General features: G+C 43.7%; 1 protein-coding gene across 1 annotated transcript in view; it reads right to left on the bottom strand.

Moving 5' to 3' along the window:
* LOC117345727 (BPI fold-containing family C protein-like) overlaps positions 1-18,716 on the bottom strand; it is an 85,589-nt gene that overhangs the window by 36,285 nt on the left and 30,588 nt on the right. Inside the window, exons 9-10 of the mRNA XM_033914804.1 lie at positions 10,849-11,022; positions 2,037-2,066 (exon numbers count right to left, since the gene is read on the bottom strand). Of these exons, the coding sequence (XP_033770695.1) occupies positions 2,037-2,066; positions 10,849-11,022 (204 nt within the window). The remainder of the gene's footprint in view (positions 1-2,036; positions 2,067-10,848; positions 11,023-18,716) is intronic.

Raw genomic sequence — 18,716 nt, 5'->3', positions numbered from 1 at the left:
TTTACACCTGCATTGTGATGTCATAGAACTTTATGGTTATAAAAACATAGTACAACTCCCACAAATCTTATCAATTTCACATTTATAACCAATTAATTCATGGCAACTGGTTGGTTTGCGCTGTACAAAACAAAAATCACTGTTCTGTTTTAAGGATCTTCAGATTACCCTGAGTATAACATAACACCTGACAGCTGCAATCCTCATTAGTATGCCACATCACAGTGTTTCAAGCTTTAATTCATTTTGCTTTTTACTTTTTAAACTTTTATAAAACTTTACTTTAAAGTGCAATGTGCAGAGTGTAAACTTAGCTTCATCATACTGCTCCAGCATTGGCTCGTTCCCCCCACCTGCAAAAAGAGGGGTCCACCTTTTAACCATGTTGTAAGTGGCCCTACATCAAGCTGCATTATATAGGGTCTATGGCAAGGGTGGGCAACTCCGGTCCTCGAGGGCCGGAATCCATGCATATTCTGTGGGAAATCCTGAAAACCCGACTGGATTCCGGCCCTCGAGGACTGGAGTTGCCCACCCCTGCCATAGACCCGATATAATGCAGCTTGATGTAGGGCCACTTACAACATGGTTAAAAGGTGGACCTCTCTTTTTGCTTTCACTTATTACACTTTGGACCCCCATATAACATGGGTCTGCGGTGCACTACGGTTAAATGTGAGTTAAATCCAAAATAAATTAGGTCTATCTGGGAGAACTTTGCATGCAGTGGTGTAGAAAGGGGAGTGCAGGGCACGGTCCACTCCGGGCGCGGTCTTCCTCTGGGCGCTCGCACCCCTCCTGCTCTCCGTCCCCCTCCCCACCTTTTTATCTTCAGTGTGAGCAGCCGCGAAGTAGCTGTTCACGTCGGTTTCAACGCTCTCTTAAGTCGCTCCCGGGATCCATGCCTAGGAAGTGGCATCAGAGAGAGCGCCGAAGCCGACACGAGCAGCTACTTGAAAGGGAAGGGGTGCGGGCGCACGCGTCAGGGAGGGCAGGAGAGGGGCGCCACTCACCCCCCACTTTGCCACTGCTTGCATGATCCTCTAATGCACCTCGACAGAGGAAAGCACACCCATATTATCTTTAAAAAAATTGGAGTTTAAGACAAGCTCCGAACCACATAGGGAGGAGCGAATACAAATCGGCCGAAGCCTTGGGGGCCAATCGGCACGGAGTAGGGGGAGGGGAGGGGGGGGACTAGACTAGGGGAGCGGAAGGGAGGTCGCCCTTCTCGAGCCGGCATCACACGAGGCGGACGCCCTTCCGCCCACCCTCGACTGCTGCCTGTTTCTCTCACCTTCACGAGCGCCCCAGCTGCCCTTGGTCCGGCTACCGGCGTGCGCTCTCCCGACGGGTCCACGCCGGAGTATATGTGTCGGTTCCCCACTGGGACGCGGATGCAGCTGCCCGCTAGGTGGACGCACGCCCGGGTAGTCTGGAGGTGAGTGCACGCAGAGAGGGGGTTGGGCCGCTGCACAGGCGGCCAGGGGTCGTCGCCGGCCAAGTGCTGTCTGTGCCGCGAGCCGCTGGCCCCAACGTGGCCGGGAGGTGGGTCGCGGAGCACATAGTCCCGGCGCGCTTCTGTAACGGAGCCGCGCATAGCGCCACTAACCCCGCCACTCTCGACAGAGGCACGCACAGCGAACGACTCGCAGCAGGCGGCCCTGAAGAGAGGAGCTGTTGGGCGCAGGGTGGCTTCGCCTGGGCCTGCCGAGACATTAGCCCTTAGGCAGGCGGCCCTGAAGAGAGGTAGCCCCTGAGCTGTCGGGCGCAGGGAGCCTTCGCCCAGGCCTGCCAAGACGGTAGCCCCCTAAGGGCGGCGACCCCGGAAACGCCTGAGTATCGTCATTGTTTCACGACAGATCGCGGGGGGTAGAGCAACGATTTGATAGCTTTTCATTTTTGACTTGGACTGCCTTGACTTTAACTGCACATTCAAGTGGGCTTGTGCATGGTTTGCAGTTTCTGAACTAGACTACAGCAAAGTTGCAAACCAGAGGTGGATAGAAAAAAAAGAGGAAAATAAAACAACTTACCCCAGTCCAATTTTGAATTATATTTCCAAGCTGTACAAAAAAACAACAAAAAAAATAGAATAAGATTGAAGCTCATATCCAAAATATTCAAACTGGATTATCGCTATAAAACTGTGTATCTCATACTCAGGTGCCTACTGAGATTCCAAGTGTGCCGCGGCACACCGAGGAGGAAGAGAGGCGCCTGCCAGCTGACTTCCCTATGCGGTTCAGCGCCAGCGCTGCCTGATTCGCCGAAGGCCTGCATGTTGCCCCCTTCTCTCTAGCGTCCTCTACCTTCCCCCCTGGCCTCCCGGTCTCACCTTTAAAGCTAATGACAGCAGCCTGCAGAGGATCGCCGGTAGGTAAAATGATTTTATTTTCAATATAGTGATTGAAATGTGTCAGTTTTGAGAATTTATAGCTGCTGTGTATATGAAAAATGAATGGAAAAAAATTGCATTACAATTAGTAAAGGGGATGGGATCTGGGTGGGCCTAGGGAGGTCTGTGGTTGGGGCACTCGGTTGATATTTGTTAGACTTAGGGGGCGCTTAGCTTGGAGTAGTTGAGAAACGCTGCTGTAGGCAATCGGCTGGCGCCAGGGCCTCTCCTTCTCTCTTCCCTGCTGGCACCCCCTACTGGCATCTCAGCTCATCACGGCGACGTCCACGCACTTCTGGGTGCCTCAAGCCGTTTGAGAGACATGGCTATAAAAGTACAATTTACAAAATGCAACGGTGATGTGCATGCCTTTCTCTAGGCATCTGCAAGGGGCAGGAGCGAGTGGGTGCAAAGGATAGGCTCAAAAGTCCTACCTAGACGTGTGAGCGGGATGTTCTAGGGGGAGGGAGTTTTGCATGGTGACAGCTTGGGGGGGGAGAGGTAGGGGAGGAGGGGAGCTTTGTCGGGGCTGGACTCCATTTGAGTTTTAAAATAGTTATGCTGGTCCCTATTAATATTTAGCTTTTGAGCTGTCCTAATGGAGTTTAATATAATCTCAGCACCATGGCTAGGTATAAGTAATGAGCTCACGATGGCCATGGATCACTGACGCTAATGATTTAAACGGCACCAAGAACGCCATCGCCATCGTTATTGGAGAAAATGGTCCAATAAGGTGGTGATATGTTTTCAGGAATGTGGGTTAAGCTTTTTTTTTAATATTAATAGTTAGGGCGAATTAAGATTGTGTGAGAATATGAAACTATTTTTTGGGTCATTAAAGAGCCTTGAGAAAGCTTTGGGCGAAACATGTTGATTTGAAGCTCCCCGATCTTGTGACCATTAAGTACAAAGTTAGTAAAAAAAAGTTTAAAAATCTTATGAAATTGTTTCAAAATAAAAAGCTGGAATTAAAGAACCAATGACGAAGGGACACATGAAGCTTAGGGCAGTGAAATGCTTGAGCCTTAAGTGGTGTCACTGAGGTCCTGGGGTATTTATTTCTCTCTCTCTATATAAAATGTTAGAGCTTGGGGGATTGGTGGCTGATATATAACATATTTTAACTGATCTGGAAAATGGAATGACAACTGAGATGATTAAATTTGCAGACGACCCAAACTACTCAAAAGTTGTTAAAACACATGCAGACTATGAAAAATTGCAGAGGACCTTAGGAAAATGGAAGACTGATCGCGCAAACGCAAAGAATTGCACCATTGGGAAGCAAATGCTAGGGTCCACCTTAGCAGTCAGCACCGAAGAAAATAATTTATAGACAATACGCTGAAATCTTCCATCCAGGGTGCGGCAGTGGCCAAGAAAAGCAAGAGAATGCTAGGTATTACGGGCATAGGGATGATAAATAAGACCAAGACTATTGCAGTTTCAAGTTTAAGTTTCAAGTTTAATATGTTTTTGATTAATCGCTTCATCTAAATTCGAAGCGATGTACAATATGATAAAATTACAATGTAAAAACAAAATCATAGAAGATAATACTAACAAGGATAAAAAACAAATTTGACGAAACTGGAGACAAAAGGAAAATATGGGGATGAAGTTACATTTTAAATAAGGTAGAATATACATAGAGGGAAGGCACATAAGGGAGGGATAATGATAATAATTTTTTTAAAAAAATAAAATTTAATAGGAGAGTAAAAATTGGAAACGAGACTCGAAAAAATAACTATCTGCTTTGCTCCTTGGTGCAACCTCACTTTGAGTACTGCATTCAGATCTGATCAGCGTATCGATATAGCGGAATTAGAAAAGATTCAAAGAAGAGCAACCAAAATAATAAAGGGGATGGAATGTCTCCCATATGAGGAAAAGATAAACAGGTGAGGGTTTTACCTTAGAAAAGAAATGGCTGAGGGGGACATTTGCGGGGAGTGTGTGGTACAGAGGTCATAGCCCCAGCATCCTGGGGTTATGGGTTCAAATCCTGCACTGTTCCTTGTGGCCCTGGACAAGTCACTTCATCCCCCATGCCCCAGGTACATTAGACAGAGTGGGAGCCCACCAGGACAGATAGGGAGAAATGCTTGTATTCCACATAGAATTGTTGGATATGCAGAATCCTCTAAAATAAAACCCTAAGCGCTCCCTGCCACCTTGGTGTCTGACTCCATGGCCGTGTTCAATTTGCAGCCCATAGCGGCTTGAACGCAAGCTGTTGGGGAGGAACATGGATGTTCAGCACAGCTAGAGCTCCCGGCCCTTCAGTCGCAGCTGTCTCCTACGAGCTGTCTGTCTGCCCCGAGCAGCCACTTCTTCCCTAGTGCCCAGATGGAGGGCTAAGTCGCTGGTACTAATTTTAGCAGTCTGCCAGGGATTAGGCGGGAAGAAGCCGCCTCAGCCGCCAGTCGTGCTTTGTTTTCCCCCTTGAGGCTAAGCTTCCATTTACTGTGGGCAGGAGTGAGAAGGCTGCAGAGTCAGAAAGAGGCGGGTCTGAAATGCCACACCGGGCTGAGGAAGGGAGAGCGAGGGATTACAGGAGAGGGGGGGCCGGGAAAAAGGCAGCAAGAACGGTCCTGGAAGAGAAAGGGAAAGCCAGGCAGAAAATGGGTGAGAACAGGAGAGCAAACCAGTGAGAGGGGGCAAAAGGGGAAGGGGAGGAAGAGTGGGAGAAACCCGGGCCAAAACCAAAAATAAAAACAAGCACTGCCACAGAGGGGGAAAGGTGACGCTTCCGTTTGCGGCAGGGAAGGGTGGGGCTTCTCGATGGATGAATAGGCTCCAGGGACATGTGAGAAAAGGGCTGGGGGAGGTGAAAATAGGGGACATGTGAGGGAAGGAGGCTTTAACAGGCTTAAACACTAGTCTAAATAATAAAATTTATATGATTGAGGTCAACAAAATTCTGAGTGGTGTGTAAATCAAATTTATAGTCTTTCAAAACGTATAAAGACTAGGGGATACTCAATTAAGTTATGCGAACATGAAAATATTTTTTAAACAAAAAGGAGAAAATATTTTTCACTCAATGAATAGTTAAGCACTGGAACTCATTGCCAGAGGAAATGGTAAAAGTGGTTAGCATATCTGGGTTTAATAAAGGTTAAGTTCCTGGAGGAAAATTCTATAGTGTGCTATTGAGATAGACATGGGGGAAGCCACTACTTGCCCTGGCATCAGTGGCATGGAATGTTGCAGCTGTTTGGGTTTCTGCCAGGTACATGTAACCTGGTTTAGCCACTGTTGGAAGCAGGATTCTGGGCTAGATAGACCTTTGGTCTGATCCAGAATGGCTATATCATGGCCAGCAGGCGTTCCCAGCTCACTTCCTTATGTTGTTTTATGATAGAGAAGTGTAAGGGACATGTTTGGATCTTCCCCTCAGAGTTTCAGAATCAGTTCCCATTGCTGCAGGTGGAATTGTTTTATTGATGGCACTAATCAAGGTGCTCCATTTCCACGTACAGCTCAGATTTCTTCTTATTGACTTACAAGTGCATTCAGCATCTCTCCTCATACTCTTCTCTAGGAACTCCATTCACCGGGTAAGTCTCCGTTATCTGTGCCCTCCTCCTCTCCTGCCAACTCCAGACCCCATCCCTTCTGTCTTGTTGCAACATAAGCCTGGAACAGACTGGCTGAGTCAGTGCGTCAGGCTCCACCTCTGACAGTGTTCAAATCTAGGATAAAGGCCTGCTGAGGCTGCTTTTAACTGCTAACACCCACTCACTTGTAAAGGGTGTCAGGTCAAAGGCGCGCCCAGACAATTGAGCGCAGCGCGGAGGCACGCGCCGCTCTAAATTACTGTTTTTAGGGCTCCGACGGGGGGCATGGGGGGGGAACCCCCCCACACTTTACTTAATAGACATCGCGCCGTGTTGTGGGGGCGTTGTGGGGGTGTGGGAGATTGTAACCCCCCACATTTTACTGAAAACTTAACTTTTTCCCTGTTTTTAGGGAAAAAGTTCAGTTTACAGTAAAATGTGGAGGGTTACAACCCCCCAAACCCCCCATAACACCGGCGCGATGTCTATTAAATAAACTGGGGGGGGGATTCCCCAACAAAAACCCCCGTCGGAGCCCCTAAAAACTGTAATTTTGTGCGGCGCGCACCTCCGTGCTGCGCTCAATTGTCGGCACGCGCTTTTGTCTTTCACGCCGTTGTCTATGAACCCTTGTAAAGAACCCATGTTTGTTCTATCATTGCCTCTGTGAGAAATTCCCTAACCCCTATTTGTCCTCTTTGTCTGTTTTAATTAGATTGGAAGCTCTATTGGGCAGGGGGTCGTCTCTTGCATGTTTAATGCACACTGCTGCAGGAGGTTTAGTGAAGGAGGACGCAAAATACTTCCGACTCCGCCCGATGAAGCAGTTTCTTCTGAAACTCAAGTACAGACCGATTGACATGGACACTAGTTCGGGTTGATCTTAAAACAGTGAAGGTGCAGGAGTAGGAAGTCGAGGAGTGATGCCACCATTACGAAGGCAAGATATAATAAGATAAGTGAAGTTTGTGTATTATGACAACAGGTGCATTTAAATCATTGTATTAATTTGGCGGTGTGAGGGAGTTTTGAAAGTGCTATCATGGTCCCTCTGACAATCTATACTTGTTACTTTTATTAAACTAAGGTTGGTGGTCTGAGCACTTTTAAATAATTTTGTGAAAAGTAGTTTTTGGTTTTGTTTTCTTCTTTCTTTTTTTTTTTTAATCCTTTATTTATAATTTTGCAGCATTTACAAGAAAATAAACTTCTTGACGCAGAAATACAGCAAAAATAAAGTTATTTATAATAATAATAATAACTTTATTTTTCTATACCGCCACAATCTTGCGACTTCTAGGTGGTTCACAAAGAGCTGTACAATCAGCGAATTACAGTAGATGAATACAAGGTGGTTGAAAGGAAAATTATACATAGGTTGAATTATAAGAAATTAACTATTTTACATATTACAATTGAAAATAGTCGGACACCAGCGAATATCAGGATACAATTATGAAGAGGGAATTTTAGCAGACAGGGAATGTGGATACCTAGTGTGAGGAAGAAATTCAGGGTGAGGTGTGGAAGTTATGTTCGCGGGAGAGTGTCTGGCTAGGACAAGAATTTCTTAAACAAAGTGGTCTTTAGTTCTTTCCGGAAGATGCTGTAGGTCAACCTAGCGGTATCGATGAGATAGCCTAGCCATGATTGCTGTCTACCAGCTTGAAACTTGAACATTCTGTCCAGGAAGGTTCGATATCTGCAGCCAGCGATTTTCAGGTATGCAAACAGGTTGTGGTTTCTGGTAGATCTAATGGGGGAATAGAATTCGAAGAGAGGAAGAAGGTAATTGGCCATTCCCCAGATTAATTTATAGCAAAAGCAGGAGAACTTGAATAGAATTCTTTCTTCGATTGGTAACCAGTGCAGCCGTTTGTAGAAGGGACTAACGTGATCACTTTTCTTTAGTCCGAATATTAAGAGGACGGCCGTGTTTTGAATTATTCGCAGTTTTCTTACGGTTTTTTAGGTATCACCAAGTAGATGATGTTATACTAGTCCAGGGTGGATAGAATTGGCGACTGTATCAGTAATCTGAAGGATAGAGGGTCAAAATATTTTTTTATGGTTTTCAGTTTCCAAAGAGTGGAGAAGCATTTTTTTGTCACCGAGTTTATGTGATCGGTCATAGTTAATTTGGTATCTAGAGTGACTCCTGGTATTCTTATAGTTTTTAATATTGGGTGGTCGTGGCCATTTATTTGTATTGCTGTGGTGGTGATTTTTTCCTTTGGGCTAGCCAGGAAAATTTTTGTTTTTTCTGAGTTTAGTTTCAATTTAAAGTTTGTGGTCCATTGTTCAATTTCCGTCATAATGAAGGAGATGTGTTTGGATGTGGCATTCGTCACATTTGTTATTGGAATTAATATAGAGATGTCATCTGCGTAAATGTAATATATTAGATTTAACTTCTGCAGTAGGCGTCCTAGGGAGGAGATATATATGTTGAACAAGGTGGGAGATAGTGGGGAGCCTTGAGGTACTCCTGAGGGGCTTTTCCAGGATTCCGAGTAATTCCCATCGTTGACCAATCAATCCAACAAAAGGAAATCCTCTAACAAATCCGAAAGGCAAAGCATGTTCAAGTAGTCAGCAAGGCACTGTTGGAAGCATTCCTTACTCAGAACTTTTTAGAAGGTTGAAGTGACTCCTGATGCAGGCCACACACCTGAAACATGGCCATGTCACGTCCTCTTCTATTGTCAACCCTGAGAATAATGACTATTTTAAAATCTAATTCCGCTATTCAACAGGCAAAGGAGATTCAGGGTATTCCTTATGCAGGTCGGGAATATAAAGTCTCTGCTTATGCAGATGATATTTTGCTTCATCTGAGGAATCCTGAAACTACCAATCCATAGATTTGATTGCTAGATTTGAGAAATTTTCAGGATATAAGATAAATTGGAGTAAATCAGAGGTTCTTCCACTAAACGTCCATTGTTCAAAAGGATTATTTGATACATTCCCTTTTCTTTGGAAGGAAGAGGGTATAAAATAGTTGGGCATTTGGATTCAGAAAACGTTGGAAGAGACGATGGAAGTAAATGAAAAATCCTTATTGCTAAAGGTCTCAGAAATGTGTGAGCAATGGAACCCATTACATCTGTCTTGGTGGGGGAGAGTTCAGACGGTAAAAATGATGATTTTGTCTGTGGTTTGCTACCAAATGGGTATGTTGCCAGTTTATTTTTAGGGGTCTTTTTATAAGAAATTAAATAGCATTCTTATCAAATTTATTTGGCTGGGTAAAAATGTGAGAATTGCCTTAGTATCTTTATAAAAAACAATTGAGACAGGAGGGGTAAATTTTCCTAACTTTTATAGGTACCATCAGGCCTATATAATACGTCAGGGTATGTATTGGATCCTCCCTGAGCTCATGGAACATCTCCCAGATTGGCTATATTTAGAATGGAAACTTATGTCCCTTTTGTGACTATCTCATGTGTTGAATATGAAATTACCCAGATATGCTAAGGTCAATATTATTCTATTGGACACATGGAAAACTTTGAAATTTATTGATAAATTAACAGATGTTGCAATGGAGAAATCTACTTTTCATTCTTTATGGCTAAACTTCAAGATTCCAAACAGGCGGTGCTGGGATCTTATGGAAGAATTGGATGCAGGCAGGTATTCGTACATTAGATGATGTTACGTCTATGTCTAATGGGAGGCTGCCTGATTTTTCACAATCATTTGGTATTTTAAAGACTCAACATTGTAGATGGTTGCAGTTGAAGCAGGCCATTCAGAGTGGGTTCCCTGATTGGCAAAATTTAAAAGCTTACGATAGTTTGCAGATCCTATGCTTCCAGACAGATCTTTTAGGACATCAGGCCGCCAGATGGTATAAATTAGTTTCTGAATGCTTGAATAAAAAACCAAAATATTGTCTTAGAGATATTTGGAGCAAGGAGATAAAGCCATGAATTTAGACTTGGAGCATCTATGAGACAAACTTGGTTTTTCTTGTTGCGTAGGATTTTTTGGACCCCAGTTCGTTTGCAAAAGTTAGACAGTTCTAAATCTAATAGATGCTGGCATTGTCATGTTGATATCGGGACTTTGGATCATCTGTTTTATCGTCCTTTGATACTTAATTTTTGGTAGTCGATATGGGGCCAAATTAATGTTGTACTTGGATCATCGATACCATTGACTTATAAAGCCATAATTTGTGGTACTCTATTACATGTTAAACCTTATTTGGATCGTTATAAAAGCCGGCTTTTCTTAATAATGACGGGAATAGCAATGCAGATGATTGCACGCAAAATTGGAAGAATTATGATCGACTTAATTATACTTTTGGTGGGCGAACTTATGTTGCAGTTACAGATATGAAAGAATGAACGCTGAATTTTTGAGATATAGTAATGCATTTAAAAGGGTGTGGAGCCCGTTGACATCATTTGTTGAATCACATTAGTTGTCATGTACCTTTCCTTTTTAGTTAATTTCCTTACACATCCGGGATGGGAGGGAGGGAGGTGGGAAGGCATCATTATTTCTTGTATTTAGTTTATTGAAATTCTATATGTGGTTATACTTTTATGAATTAATGGGAGGAAGGAGGGGGGGGGAAATGATTGTTTTCAGAATGTTTGTATATTTAAAGTGCTTTTCCTGATTCGTTTAAGTTTAAAATTTTTGTAATACACTGTTAATATTTGGAAAATTAATAAAGATTTAAAAAAAAAAAAATCTAATACAGACCGGTGGCCTCTCTGACTTATTGACATCCCACTCTGAGGGTTAAAAAAAAAAAAAAATACTAATTGATAACCATTACAAGATGATTGGGGAAATGGTAGCTTATATTCAATAATGCCACTCATAATATACCTGTTTTAGAAGTATTTTACTTACCTGGGTATGAGTGAAAGAGGCTGCGTACTGAGCATCATTAAAGCTTTGGCATGCAGATCTCATGGCTTCTGGACTGATACCAATGGACAGCATAGAATTAGTCACGTTTTCGAGCTTGAAATTCTCTGGGACAAAAGTAAGATTTGTGCCATTCTTAGTTGCAAAGAATAATCCCTAAATTGAAAAGAACATAAGAACATAAGAATTGCCATCTCTGGATCAGACCTTTGGTCCATCAAATCCGGCGATCCGCACATGCGGAGGCCCAGCCAGGTGTACACCTGGCATAATTTTTAGTCAACTAAATATAATAAAGGTACAATCGTATTCCGTGAAGAAAAATTGTAAATATAAACGTTGTAAATAGTTGTAGTAGGGATTCATTCACACCAAAAAAGTAATAACAAATACAGGACAGTTGACAAAATCATAAATAAACGGAGAAAAAAAAAAAAATTATTTTTTTTCTCCGTTTATTTATGATTTTGTCAACTGTCTTGTATTTGTTATTACTTTTTTTGGTGTGAATGAATCCCTACTACAACTATTTACAACGTTTATATTTATAATTTTTAGTCACCCATATCCCTCTATGCCTCTCGTAAGGAGATGTGCATCTAGTTTGCTTTTAAATCCTAGAACGGTGGATTCCGCAATAACCTCCTCTGGGAGAGCATTCCAGGTGTCCACCACTCGTTGCGTGAAGCAGAACTTCCTGATATTTGTTCTGGACTTGTCCCCCCTTAGCTTCAGTCCATGTCCTCTTGTCCATGTCACATTGGACATTGTAAATAATTTTTTTCCTGCTCTATTTTGTCGATTCCTTTCAGTATTTTGAAAGTCTCGATCATATCCCCTCGCAGTCTCCTTTTCTCAAAGGAGAACAATCCCAGTCTCTTAAGTCATTCCTCGTATTCCAAGTTCTCCAGAAAGAAGTTCAAAGGTGGTTATGAATCTAATCATTCAGAAAGGAATAAAGATTAAAAGTTTAATTTGTGACAAATTTTTTCCTGTCCCTCCGAGAACTAATTTTCCCATCCCCGCGAGTTCTTTTCCTGTCCCTGCCCCATTCCTGCATGCTCCGTCCTCATCTGCACAAGCCTCGAACACTTTAACATCCTAAGTAGCAACATTCTAGAGCTCAGCTTGTGATGTCATAATGCCTCATTCCACCAATGCCTAAGCTCCATTGTCCTCATCTACACAAGCCTCAAACACTTTAACATCATAAGTAGCAACATTCTAGAGCTCAGATTGTGATGTCATAATGCCTCATTCCACCAATGCCTAAGCTCCGTCCTCATCTGCACAAGCCTCAAACACTTTAACATCCTAAGTAGCAACATCCTAGAGCTCAGATTGTGATGTCATAATTCCTCATTCCACCAATGCCTAAGCTCCGTCCTCATCTGCACAAGCCTCGAACACTTTAAAATCCTAAGTAGCAACATTCTAGAGCTCAGCTTGTGATGTCATAATGCCTCATTCCACCAATGCCTAAGCTCCATTGTCCTCATCTACACAAGCCTCAGATGCTTTACATCACAAGTAGCAACATTCTAGAGCTCAGATTGTGATGTCATAATGCCTCATTCCACCAATGCCTAAGCTTCGTTGTCCTCATCTGCACAAGCCTCAGATGTTTTACATCACAAGTAGCAACATTCTAGAGCTCAGATTGTGATGTCATAATGCCTCATTCCACCAATGCCTAAGCTCCGTCCTCATCTGCACAAGCCTCAAACCCTTTAAAATCTTAAGTGTTTGAGGCTTGTGCGGTTAAGGCAGAGCTTTCAGGAATGGGACAGGAACGGCGACAAAACTCATGGGGACAGGATGGGGAAATTGCATTCCTGCGAGGAATGTTTGCTAAAGTGAACTAGGCAATTAGCATTAGTTTTAATGTACACTAATTGTAAGTACAGACCAATGTTAACAGCAACTGCTGCACTAGAAGAACCAGTGTGATAATTATGCCACAGTAACTACTTAGGGTGAGATAGGGTGGAACACTGAGGCCGGTTGGATATTGGACATAGACTTCGTACTGCAGTTTGTGCATGGTAAGTAATGCATGGCTTATTGTATGTAATATACTGCCCTTATACAATAACAGAGCAGTTTACAAAACTTATAAAACATGCGATAAAATTATTTAATGACAAAAATAAACACTAAACATACGGAAATAGATAAAATTAAATTAAAATCAAGAGGAAGAAAAATTGAGATATTGCAGGCAAACAATGGGGTACTTTTACTAAGGCAATGCGCGCTAAATGCTAACGCGCCATAGTGAAACCATTGTTAGTAAATCCGAACCTTATCTCAGCCGTCCAAATGAACAGAAAAGGCCTTTTCAAAGAGAGATGTTTTTAATAAGGTCCTATAGAATGTTTAGGAGTAAATCAATTTTTTTTCATTTCTATAATCAAATTATCATAAATAGCATAGTTCACAAAAATAAAATTTGGAAAAAAAAAAAAAATCAATAATAATTTTCTAAAAAGAATATGTGATCTTTGAAAAGGGCTCGGTGTCCACATCTCCTGCCACAGAGCCGCTTAGAGATCATATCCGGTTCCATCATGACACATTTCAGTCCCTTATTAAACCCCTCTATGTTAATATACTCGTACCTCACGTGATACTGTAAATGCAGATATTAAAACCGCACTTATCTGTTTCTAGAGAATGACATGGTGACAAAATTCATCACCGTTCCCGTCCCCGCGGATAAACACGGGAAATAATCCCATGTCATTGTCTAGTGTCTATTTCAACCTCAGTCCTTCTACACCAGCATTCTTCAAAGCAAAGCTTGCGGGTCAGTGGTTGTGGCCATTCTGATTCTTATGTGAGCCAAGGATAATGAAGCCATTGTGACATCACTGATGTGATTGGCTCTTAGGCACTGGTGGAATGAGGCATTATGACATCACAATATCTGCTCTGGATACCAGAGACTGTCATTCTGTAGTGTCTGTTTCAACCTCAGTCCTTCTACACCAGCATTCTTCAAAGCAAAGCTTGCGGGTCAGTGGTTGTGGCCATTCATACTCTGATTCTTATTGGAGCCAAGGATAATGAAGCCATTGTGACATCACTGATGTGATTGGCTCTTAGGCACTGGTGGAATGAGGCATTATGACATCACACACAATATCTGCTCTGGATACCAGAGACTGTCATTCTGTAGTGTCTATTTCAACCTCGGTCCTTCTACACCAGCATTCTTCAAAGCAAAGCTTGCGGGTCAGTGGTTGTGGCCATTCATACTCCGATTCTTATGGGAGCCAAGGATAATGAAGCCATTGTGACATAACTGATGTGATTGGCTCTTAGGCACTGGTGGAATAAGGCATTATGACATCACAATATCTGCTCTGGAGACCAGAGACTGTCATTCTTCAGTGTCTATCTCAACCTCAGTCCTTCTACACCAGCATTCTTCAAAGCAAACCTTGAGGGTCAGTGGCTGTGGCCATTCATACTCTGATTCTTCCTTCTCTCCTTAAAGAATGACATGACAATGGTTTCCCGCGGTTATCCGAGGGATGAGAACGGTGATGAATTTTGTCGCCGTGTCATTCTCTAATCTGTTCTTCTGAGGGGGTTGACTTCTATTTCAGCAGGACCCTTCAGTCTTGTGCTCAAATCAGAAAGTTCAGGGCTTAGTGTTCGTCCATATTAAATTTTGATACTTTGATAAGGTCCTAAATCTTAGATTTCTTGGTTCCAAGCTCATGTTATCAAATGAGCAGTCGGGTGCTCCTAACCTTGCCCGCATGGGTAGAATGAGGGGCTTCTTTGTTAATCATACTTCATAGTAACATGAGGTAAGGAATTTGACTGTGTGAAAACCGCAGGGGCAATTCTGGACATCTGCCCCCCCCCTCCCCCCAACAGTTGTCACACAACTTATGTCCGAACTACAATTTCATTTGGGCTGTTAACCTGTAATAAGTAGAAATATCAACTGCACTTTGGTAAACCAGCCCATAAATCATTGAACAGTGTTAATTTTTTACCCTTTTCTTATGAAACTCTTATTCTGCGTTCCTCTAATATTATCCTTCCTAATAATCAAAGGAAACTTTTTAACATTCTCCTCATCTGCCTCTCATCTTATAATCTGTAACTGGAAGGATAATACCGAGCTTAATTGTAGGGAGTGCTGGAGCTGTGTGTGCTCTATACGACAATATGAAAGTACTAGTTGTTTAGCCCGTTACATTAACGGGTGCTAGCAGCCCTTCTCCCTTACTTTTACCTCCTCCCTGTCCAGCAGCACCCCCACCCATTCCCTGCTCCCCCTATATAGCAGTAGCCCTTCTCCTTTTATCTCCCCTGGCTACGCAGCAGGTTGGGATTGGGGAAGGAGCGAGGGGGTGGAGATGAGGGCAGGGGAGGGTTCCACCACCTCTCACCCTCGCTACACCATGGCGTTCAATAAGTATAATTAGCAGAGGAAGACACTTCACCCCCTGTTCAGCATCACCCCCCCCCATTTCCCGCTCCCCATATCCAGCAGTAGCTCTTCTCCTTTACTTCCTGCTCCCCCCCCCCTGTCCAGCAGTAGCCCTTCTCCTTTTATCTCCCCTGGCTACGCAGCAGATTGGGATTGGGGAAGGAGCGAGGGGGTGGAGATGAGGGCAGGGGAGGGTTCCACCACCTCTCACCCTCGCTACACCATGGCGTTCAATAAGTATAATTAGCAGAGGAAGACACTTCTCCCCCTGTTCAGCATCACCCCCCCATTTCCCGCTCCCCATATCCAGCAGTAGCTCTTCTCCTTTACTTCCTGCTACCCCCCCACCCTGTCCAGCAGTAGCCCTTCTCCCTTACCTGTATGTTCCCCACTGTCCATTAGGAACCCTTCTCCCTTATCTGTAAACCATGCAGCCTTACATTTTAGAAGTCCCCCACCCCATTCTGCCCAGCTCCCTTGCCAAATTTCAAAACTGCAGGCAGTGGCTGCTCCTCACCCGATCCCCGCTTACAGCGGCCCCGCACTCGCGGTCTGGTTGGCTCCCTTGTTGGAGCTTTTCACGGTGTTGTCTCCTCTTGGCCTTCTCCAAGGGCTGGCTCCCATGAAAATGTTGTGTTGCTGTTCGGGGCGGCGGCGGCTTCTCTCCGGAGGCGCACCGGCGTCGGAAGCCTTGTCTCTTACGTTGTGATGTCGGAGGGGTTTCCGACGCTGGTGCGGCTCTTTGGGGGGGCTGCCGCCTTCGGGGAGGTTTTGGAAGCGGGGCCGGATGCGGGAGGAGCAGCCACCGTGGGGGGCTTTGGTGGGAGAGCCAGCCAGACGCATGGATCGAGCAGCCCGGACCCGACCACCCTCAGAGGTGTCCTCCGAGCCCCGAGAAGAGACGCAGCGGGGCGACTTGTCCGGTCAGTAGAAGGGGCGGATAGACATCCTACTCGGGCCGCCGTGGCCGACATCCGACTCCAGGCCAGACCGTAAGCCGCGCATGCGCACTTCCTATGTGTCGCTACAGCTCACGGAAAACCGGCGCACACATAGGAAGTGCGCATGCGCGGCCTAGCGTTTTATTATATTAGATTATCACTTTCAGATCTTGTAAAATAATACACTTTCGTAAAACTTGGGCACCCTTTGATAATTTCTGTAACCGCTTTTTGGGTTTCTTGCCTTTTTGTAGAGTTTACAGCTTGACCGCATATTTAAGTAATTATCTATATAACATATATTGCTTGTAAATATGTTTATGTGCTTTAAACTTAATCTTTTTTTTTTTATTATAAATTTAATGGTTTACAACAGGGATGTCAAAGTCGGTCCTCGAGGGCCGCAATCCATTTGGGTTTTTGAGATTTTCCCAATGAATATGCACGAGATCTATTTGCATGAACTGCTTTCATTGTATGCTAATAGATCTCATGCATATTCATTGGGGAAATCCTGAAAACCCGACTGGATTGCGGCCCTCGAGGACCGACTTTGACACCTGTGGTTTACAATATCAAATGATACCAAGGATAAAGGTTACTTACAGCAAGTTTTAACAATACTGATACAACACAAACATTCCTTTGCAAGCCCACAAACAATGGGGAGAAATGCAACTTTCCAACAACAACAATTAAGAAAACTAAGAATTGGTTCTTGATTCATTATGAATGTTAACCATTCCCTACTATTTGGGAATCTTACATCCACCAATTTCTCAGTAATGAATCATTGAAAACAATAAGGAAAAATCATTTCTGTTCTCGAGCTATTAGAAATGGTTGCAATTGAGTAGGATTCCCAAAATACACATTCAGGCCCTGATTCTGTATAGGACGCCCGGGAGAGGTTTCTTATACAGAATCGGGCCTACACTAAACCCCAATTCTGTAACCGGCGTCCATGTTACAGACGCCGGTTAGAGAATCAGATTAGATTAGACACGGCCGCTACACTTATCGCGGCAAGGGATATGTATAGCGGCCGCCTGTCCGATCGCCATCCTCCTGCCGGAACCCCGGACCCCCCTCCCCCCCCAAACTCGTAATCGCCGGCAGGAGGATGCCCAACTCCTCCTGCCGGAACCCTGGACCCCCCCTCCCCCCCAAACTCATAATCGCCAGCAGGAGGATGCCCAACTCCTCCTGCCAGAAAGCCAGACCCCCTCCGGACCCCCCATGCTAATGACCCCCCCAACTAACCTTTAAATGTTGGTCGGCTGGACGGGTCTTGCCGCCGTCCAGCCGACAGGCCCGCCTCGTGGAAATGAGACGGGCCCGCCCCTTCCCGATCCATCCCCGCTAAATCTAAGGCCTGATTGGCCCAGGCTCTAGAAGCCTGGACCAATCAGGCCTTAGGCATAGCGGGTCCGCCCATCCCCACTAATCCTAAGGCCTGATTGGCCCAGGTGCCTAGCCTAGATTGAAGAGCATCACTATAAGCCACAGCTAAGTGATGTTTTGCTGGTTTTAAAATGACCTTAAATATAAAAATAAATAATAAAAATTAAATAAAATTTGAATGAATAAAGTTGGACTGACGAAGAGTATAACAGCCTGGGGTTTGTGCCCTATAGGTGGTCTGAAGGTCCATACTTTCATGCAACTTGGATTTACTTATTAGCACTATTTGAGCCTAAACAATTGAGACAATCATATTTTGTTTGAGGATATCAAAGGTACTACTGAGGCAGAAGTATTGTTTTGATTGTAATTTAACAAGACATTTACATGGGAATTTTAGGTAAAAAGATGCCTCAAGAGCTAAAACTCTTGTTCTTAATTTCAAAAATTCTTTCCTTCTTAGTTGCGTAGCTCTTGAGACATCAGGAAAAATTCTAACCAAGTCTCCACAAAATTTTTTTCAACCTATTTTTGAAGTAAAGTTTCATAATTAACCTTTTATCTATCTCACTCGTGCATGTTATTACCACGGTGGACCTAGTCTGAATCACATCCTGAGTGTCTTCCAAAAACTCTGTCAGATTTATTTCACTTGTTACCAGATGGTCCACCTCCTGGTCGGATTGTATTTTTTTTTTTTTTTTTTTGCGGAATATAATAACAATTATTGATTGGGAAATTCTCCGGATTGGGTAATCCCAGTATTTCTTTAAAAAAACTTCCTTAACAAAATTTCAGGAGATAATAAGTGAGTCACTGGGAAATTCCTCGCTCTATTCATATTTTCCATCATTTCCACTTTAGAGTGTAACACCGTAGAATCCTTAACAGCAGATACTGAGACAGCTTGCAATGTATTACTTTGAGTTTCAATCACACTCAATCTTTTATCCAAAGAACTTAAGTTAGAATCCACATTCTCAAACTTTTGAGACAGAATGTGAATAGCCCATTGTTTGTTTCACTGACTCTCTGAGAAACCCTTCAACTCT

The sequence above is a fragment of the Geotrypetes seraphini genome, chromosome 11 (assembly GCF_902459505.1).
Source record: "Geotrypetes seraphini chromosome 11, aGeoSer1.1, whole genome shotgun sequence".
NCBI classification, from domain to species: domain Eukaryota; kingdom Metazoa; phylum Chordata; class Amphibia; order Gymnophiona; family Dermophiidae; genus Geotrypetes; species Geotrypetes seraphini.
This window is presented reverse-complemented; position numbering and strand designations above follow the sequence as displayed.